General features: G+C 64.4%; 1 protein-coding gene across 1 annotated transcript in view; it reads left to right on the top strand.

Moving 5' to 3' along the window:
* Nucleotides 1–669: 669 nt before the first annotated feature.
* Nucleotides 670–7,696, top strand: part of GRM4 (glutamate metabotropic receptor 4) — a 118,221-nt gene continuing 111,194 nt past the window's right edge. The window contains 2 exon segments of the mRNA XM_058306583.1: nt 670–1,555; nt 3,149–4,058. Coding sequence (XP_058162566.1) covers nt 3,540–4,058 — 519 coding nt within the window. The 5' untranslated portion in view covers nt 670–1,555; nt 3,149–3,539.

Below are 7,696 nucleotides of genomic sequence, written 5' to 3'. Positions count from 1 at the left end.
CCCAAGATACCAGCAGGGGCCAGCAGAGCGGAAGCGGGGAGGGGGCCCCGGCGGAGAAGGCGGGGTGGGCAGGGGGGCTGAAGCTGCGGGGCGCCTGCTGGCTGCCCGGGAGGAACCCCAGGTGGAAGCCTTCCCGGCTCGTTGGGAATTGGGTGGGTTCCTCCCTGCCCCCCAGCAGGTGGAGGCAGGCCGGTGGGGGGCCCGGGAGGGAGCGCTCCCTTCCCTCCCTCCCCGCCCCCAGCTCTGCTCTCCGTGGCTCCTCTCACTCACGGGGTATTTTTACTTTTCCCTTGTTCCCATCATGCGATCAAAGGAAAGAGGAGCTAAAAGAGGCGGCGGTTTGCCAGCTCTTTGGAGATGCTCAGAAAAGCCAGGCCTGGGAGGACCGAGGGGTGGTGGGGGACCCGCTGTGGCCGGGGCCGCGGGAGGGAAGGAGGGGCCCTCGCGGGGGTCCCGGCTGGCCGGGGGCAGGGCTGGGGGCCGGGGACCCCTGTTCGAATCCTGCGGTTTTTGCCAGCCCCTGGCGGAGCCCTCCTTCCTCACGTGCCCTCTGCCCTGCCGTGTGAGTGTGTGTGAGGGCACGACTTGTGCAAGCAAGTCCGCGCACACTGCTCGGCGCAGACGTGCTGGGGCCTCTGGGAGAAGCGGGCGGTGAGCCCCCCAAAGGGCCTGGGAGCCGAGCAGGGCCGGAGGTCATAGCAGCTGCGCTTGGTCTCCCACTTGCCACCATGCCCAGGTCCCTCCATCTGGAGTTCACGGGCTCCGCTCAGGAGGCTAGAACTGGGCAGGGCCCGGCACTCCGGCCCACGTGGCCACGGGCCGCCTGTGCCAGCCGTGTGCCCCCGGGCTGCTGCCTCTCGGGCACTCTCAGCCTCAGCTTCCTCACCTGGGAGATGGGGGCAGTGGCGGAGCGAAGCCCTCAGCAGCGCCGGGCGCGTGGTGCTGCGCTGCCAGCGGCGCCTTCCCCGGCGGCGCTTCGGGCGTGCGTTCAGGACGGTGTTTCACTGTGCAGGCTGTTCCCCCGGTGCAGGGCGGTGAGCGTCCCTGACCCCAGCCTGGACGTAGGCTAATAGGTGACTCCGTCCTCCTGACAACCCAGCGTGCCCCCAAGCTTTTCGTGCGCCCCTGCGGAGGAGTATGGCCCTAGGCTAGATTTTGCTCCCACCCATCCATTTCAGATTCTGAAACTGAGGACGAGGGAGGGGAGGGGCTGGGGCTCCACCTGCCTGCCTGCCGCTTCTCTGGTTTCTCTTTTCTGCATTGCCTGGGGCTGGCATCAGCACCCAGGACCCCCATCCCTGTTCCTCCCAGCCGTCTGGAAGAGAGATCTGATAAACTCCTTCACACAAAGGTGTGAGTAACGATGACGCTTCTAAACGGGTGACTGCCACCCTCCCACCCCCTTAGAGCCTTGCCCAAAACAGGCCCTGGCCCCTGGGTCGCTGGAGCATGGCTTCAGGCGTGGAATTACAACCTGCTGTGGCCAACAACTTTCCTCGTGAACTCTGCTGGAGCTACCGTGGTCTCCATCAATGTGCCTTACCATCCTAGGCAGGTACGCCCGGTGCCAGCTTCGAGTCCTGGACCCATCTTGATTTGCTGTGTGACTTTGGGTGGGTTATGTGATGTCTCTGAGCTACTGGTTCCCTTGCAGAATGGGGTTAAGGAGGATTAATACCCCTATTTTTGGCCTTTGAGGAGCTAAGAAGGAAGGGAGCATTTTGACGAGTTGGGTGAGATGTGTGGTTTGGGTCTGGAAGACGCCTGCCAGAGAACCCAGGATCTGAGGCTGGACTCTGGGGTGCTGTACCCCCTCTTTCCCACGCCTCCCGAAGAATGGGGGCGAGGAGAGGCCAGGGGCTTCCGGAGCAGTCCGGCCCCCGTGGTGGAGTCACACGTGGGGAGGAGGGGCTCTGAGAGCACCCTTTGGCTTTCATGGAATTACCCGTGCTCCAGGGAGACCTTTTAATCCTAACATAAGCCTCTTTTAAAACTGGCTGGGGAAACCGAGGCACAGAAGGGGCCAGTGGCTTGCTGGCCTGTGTTGGATAAAACCCTGGCAAGGGCCTTGGGGTCTGCCTCCCGGCCAAGCCCTGACTCGCCCTCCAGCCCTTGGCCCTGTGGTCTCCTAAAGTGAGGGGAGAGAGACCGCTGGCCTGGAGCAGGAAGGCTGGGGTGAGGGAAGGCGCCCTCAGGGGAAATTAGCCCAAATTAGCCGTGAGAATGAGGAAGAGCTGGTGTTCTTTCCTCTGCCCTTGCAGATAAATATTTAATCACAATAACAATAATAATGACAATGATCATAATAATGTGCAGTAGCTCAAAGCCGTAACCCGAGCCCGGCTCTCAGAGAGAGGAAGTGCAGGGAGAGGGAAAGAGCAAGGGAGAGTTTGAGAGAGAAAGTCAGAAGGGGAGAGGGAAGGCGGAGCAAGGAGGCTTTCTCTTGTTTAGCAGATGCTGGATCTCCCCTGCCTGGTTCCTCCGGCAGGGGAGTGACCCTGTGAAACCCGCCCCCCCTGTAGGCTCTCCGGGTGAGCAGCCCGGCGGGTTTGTGTGGGGCACCCCAGGCTCAGGCTGGTTTCTCCTCCAGTGGACCTCATCCGTCTTCTCCGAGTCCCTGAAGAGCCCACGAGTGACTGCTCCAGGGCTGGGAGCTTGGAAACCTGGCTTCTAACTGGAATTCCGCTGCTCGGTACCTGTGTGACCTGGGCCTCGTGCTCTCCTGCTCCGGGCCTCAGTTTTCTCGTCTCTGAAATGGGGTTGCAGCCCTGGGCCCCAGGGAAGGGCCGGGTGGGCCTGCTTTCTTGCCGCACCTGCCTGGGGTTGGGGGTGGAGAAAGGCCCCTTCGCCTCCCGCGCCAGCTTCAGCCTGCCCTGGGGAGTGTCCTCTGTGACGTGGGGGCTGCTGATGGCAGCCGCCGCCGGCCTTCAGAAGTCTTCAAACATGACCTAATTTCTGCCTACGCTCCCCCATTTAAACGTGAGTTGAGCGGCGGCCGGAGGAAGCCAAGTGCAGGCCATCTGTGGAGTCTTTGGCGATAGCCTCCAGCCCTTCCCTCCCCGCGGCTCCCGATGGGAGAGCCGCGTAGCCGATGTGGGCGCTGGGCCCCCCTGTGATAGCCTCTTTCCCTCCCTCTCTCCCCTCTAAGGTCGGTAGGAGGAGAGGACCGGAGCTGCTTTCTCCTTGATGCCAAGACACGCCAAGCTGGGAGCGCCCTTCTCGAGCCACCGTCCTCCGCCCGGAACCGGCCTGCGGGACGCGGGGCCCAGAGCTCTCCTGCAACGCCAGCCGCTCCCGGCCGTCCGCGGGCATGGGCGGTGCGGGCCGCTGAGCCCCGCGCCCCAGCCGCCGAGGAGCTGGGCGAGCGCTCCAGCAGGGTTCGCCCCGGCGCCTGCCCCTGGCCGCCCCGCTGCTGACGCCGCCGCCCCGGAGAGACGCGCGGGAGCTGCTGTGCCCGGGCCCCCCCAGGCCGCGCGGCCAGGGGCCCGCCAGGGCTGGGGCCAGGCCCCGCCGTTCATGGGCCTCTAGGGCGCTCCAAGATGCCCGGGAAGAGCGGCTGGGGCTGGTGGCGGGCCCGGCTGCCCCTCTGCCTGCTCCTCAGCCTCTCTGGCCCCTGGGTTCCCCCCTCCCTGGGGAAGCCCAAGGGCCACCCGCACATGAACTCCATCCGCATCGACGGGGACCTCACGCTGGGGGGCCTGTTCCCCGTGCACGGCCGGGGCTCGGAGGGCAAGGCCTGCGGGGAGCTCAAAAAGGAGAAGGGCATCCACCGGCTGGAGGCCATGCTCTTCGCCCTGGACCGCATCAACAACGACCCGGACCTGCTGCCCAACATCACGCTGGGCGCCCGCATCCTGGACACCTGCTCCAGGGACACCCACGCCCTCGAGCAGTCGCTGACCTTCGTGCAGGCGCTCATCGAGAAGGACGGCACCGAGGTGCGCTGCGGCGGCGGCGGCCCGCCCATCGTCACCAGGCCCGAGCGCGTGGTGGGGGTCATCGGCGCTTCCGGGAGCTCCGTCTCCATCATGGTGGCCAACATCCTGCGCCTCTTCAAGGTCAGTGCCCCGCCCCCCGCCCCGCTCCTTCCTCAGTTTCCCCGCGTGATTCCGAGGGCGTGAGCCGGGGGCTCCCGGGCTGCGCTGTGCGGGCCTGTGGTCAGAGGCCGGGCCCCGGGGCGGGAGGCGCTGGGGGGGAGCCCCGCTGCGTGGAGCTGGCTGGCACCGACGTCGGTCGGCAGGGTGCTCCGCCGTCAGCTCCGCTCTTCTCTCCGTCGAGCCCTGAGCCGAGGAGGAAGAGCAAGCGCGGCGGAGCAACGGAAGGGAGGAGACAAGCAGTCGGGCAGCCAAAGGGACAGGTAAAAAGGTCGACAGGTAGAAAGCAGACGGCTCGATGGAGTGGGAGAACAAATGCTGGACACTGCCAAGGAGGGGCGAGACTTGTGTTTCGACATCGTTTTGAAATAATTGCAGTGTCCGGTTCCGTTTTCTTCTGGGTCGTCGAGGAAGCTCCGCCCCAAGATGATCGTTAGAAAATGTGACCTGATTTTTTGGATCGAGCGAAGGGCGACCAAACCTGCAGAGGCTGGCGACAGGGATGGGAAAGGAGGCTGGAGGGAGCAGGCGGTCCCTGCTGCTGGTGCCCTCGCCCCCTCCCAGCTTCCCGCTCTCCTCTCCTGCCTTCTGCTCTCCTTCCTCGAACACCTTTCTCCTTTTATTTTTTTTTCCTGGAATCCCTCCCTGCCCCCTTCTGGCCGCCTCCCTTCCTCTCTTCCTGGGGCAAGAGCTGCTGATTTGCAATTCAATTGGAGCCAAGTGCTTCACTAAGCTGCTAGAGCAACTGCTAGCTACCGGGTGGAGAGAAAAACATTACCAGCATTTTACCAATAATTATGTGCCCGCTCCTCTCCCGGAGCCTGCCGGGTTTGCTCTGTGCGTGTGTGTGTGGAGAGGGGGGAGGGAGAATGGAGAGTGGGGGGAGGGAAGAGGAAGGGATGCACCGAGGAAGGCTCCAGAGTGAGGGTGCACGCCCCACAGGGGGCTGCAGGTGGGAAGAGCCGGGGCAGGGTGCCGCTCCCCGAACCCTTTCCAGAACTCGTCAGCCCAACTCCTGCGATGCACCGGCATTCGGGGCGTCTCGGGGGCTGGGGTAGAAGTGGGCACGAGTGGAGGGGAGGGTCTGTGTGTTGGCGGTGGGGTGGGGGGTGGTGGTAGAAGGGGAGGAGGACCGGCGGTGGGCAGGAAGGGAAGGAGGCTGGAGGCCGCGGGGGGGGGGGGGGGGGGGAGTGGGGGGCGTGGAGCTTGCTGCGCTTGGGCCTCCCTGTTGCAGGCCGCCGAGCGCCTGTGTCCCCCCCACCCCCGTCGTGGCCCTCACGTGCTCACGTAGGGGCGTCTCCCTGGAGCTGTGGTTTTACTGGACGCTTGGGACGAAGGCGCTCTTTTAATTTTAAGACAAATGGGTGCGTCTTAAGCTGAAACGGGAGACGGGAAGGGAATTCAGCCCCCGGGGCGCGCTGTGTTCTCGCCTGCTCAGCCTCCAGGGTTCCTCTGGGGAGGTTTTGGGAAGGGTGTCCTCGCCCGTTCTCCCAGCTTTTTGCAGTGAGGAGTGGAGAGCCGAAGGGGAGGAGGAGCTGGGAGCGCCCGGGCCGGGCAGCTGAGTCATCGCCTCGTCCCCGGGCTCAGGCCTGGGAGGCCCGGCAGCCTGCTGACCGGCAGAGGGGACGAGCCCGGGGCTCCCGGCAGCCTGTCCGGGCAGGGCCCAGGACCCAGGCCGGCTGCTGCAGCTCCTTACCTGGGCATCTCACTAAACGCCTTCTGTGGCTCCGTGTTTTGGAAAAAGACGGTAAAGCAGCCTGGCCCAGCCCTTGGGGCTTTGACGTCGCTGAGGGTCCCCGCCCCCCCATCTCCAGAGCCCACTTCATAGGGAGGTGGCGAGCATCAGAGTGGCTGCACGAAGCCGGGGTTCAAAGGATGATTGCTGGCAGCTCTAGGCCTTAAAGCCTGCTCTTGGAAACCCAGATATTTTGGGGTGAGACAGGTGCTCCAGACAGAGGACTGTGGCTTCTCCGAGGAATTGGGAGGATCGGGAAAGGTGGGGTTGCCGGGGCCAAGGTGATGTACCCGCCTGGGCCGCGCAGGTGTGCCTCGGCCTCTGTCCACCTGCTCACGTGTGCGTGTGGACGTGGCCTCAGCTCTGTCTGTGCCTCCCCAGACCCCCGAGAGGCGGGGTGGGGCAGGGGGTCAGGAGCCCCCCGGCTGTGCAGAGAGCAAGAGGAGAGAGAGATTGCTGCCCGCCCGGAAAGGAGAGGGGCGGTGGAGGCGGGGAGCCGGAGAGCGCCAGAGGGAGACCCGGGGCTGCGGTCTGCGTCCTCCGGGTCCCTTTTAACTGCGCTAATGTTCTAGGCTGGCGACAAGAGGGCTCCTCAATAATTAAACGGATAGAAACGAGAGCCTGGGTGAGAAACTTAAAAGCCATTTACGGAGGCAAAAAGATTGCGCTTTGGGGAGGGAGGTCAGGAGCGGGGGCCTCAGGAGAGAGGGGGTGAAGGAGGGCACGGGGGCAGGGCGGGCCCCCCCCCCCCCCCCCCCCCCCCCCGCCATGGCCCCGGGGGGGCCGCCCTGGCCGGGGTCTGTTACAGAGGGCTCACGGCCCCTCTCCCCGCTCCCTGCTGGGGCATTATCGGGGCCTGCTGGGAGCTTGGCAGCGGAGGCTGTGATCACAGCTTTCCTGCCGCCAAAGGGTGGATTTCCCATGCACAGCTCGGAGAGGGGTTTTGGTTTCGGGGCACGCAGGGGTAATTTCCGGCCTGGAGAATGCTGATGGGGTGCAGCCGGGGCCAGGGTGAGCGGCACTCACCACTGTCAGAACTGGAAAGGGCGCGGGTCTGGCTGGGCCGAGTGGGGAGCCGTGCCCAGCCCCCAGGGCTCGCGCCTTCCACGGAGACTGGGTCGGACGTGGCGCTCAAGCCCAGGCCTTCCCTGGGGACCCGAATCCGCCGCCTTTGGAGCATCTTACGCCCCTGACTTCCCTGCTCCCAGCCACCTCTTCGGGCTCATTTTGATTCCATTCTCCCGGGACAGGACAGGTGTGAAAAATGCCTCCTGGAGGGGATCCCAGAGCCTGCGCGCTGCGTGGGCGCTGGGGGTGCAGCCCCGGCTCTGGAGCAGGCAGGCCAGGGCTGGAGGCCCCGCTCGCCCCCCTCAGTCGTTTACACCGTAGGGTGAATGAGCCAACACGAGCTTTCACCGAGAGCAGCCGTTGCTGGGGGGAGAAAGAACACGTGGCAGTGCCCTGGAAGGAAGCGGTTTTCAAACCCAAACCGTGTCGTTGAGTCTCTCACTCATGTTTTTTTTCTTTAAGATTTGTTTTATTTATCCCCGCCCCCAGCTCATTGTTTGCGCTCACTGTCTGCTCTGTGTCCATTCGCTGTGTGCTCTCTGTGTCTGCTCGTCTTCTCGTTAGGAGTCGCTGGGAACCGAACCTGGGACCTCCCCTGTGGGAGGCAGGCGCTCAATCACCTGAGCCACCCCAGCTCCCTGCCTCACTCATTTTGCAGGGAAGAAAATGGAGGCTCAGAGAAGGGATACAGCCACAGGGCAGTGGGGGCCGGACGGCGGGGGGTTGGGCCACCTGGGCAAGTTGCTCAGCCTCTCTGTGCCTCAGTTTCCTCATTTGTAAAAAGGGGCATAAAAAATGC

This window comes from Dasypus novemcinctus, chromosome 11 (assembly GCF_030445035.2).
Source record: "Dasypus novemcinctus isolate mDasNov1 chromosome 11, mDasNov1.1.hap2, whole genome shotgun sequence".
In the NCBI taxonomy this organism is placed as follows: Eukaryota; Metazoa; Chordata; class Mammalia; order Cingulata; family Dasypodidae; genus Dasypus; species Dasypus novemcinctus.
This window is presented reverse-complemented; position numbering and strand designations above follow the sequence as displayed.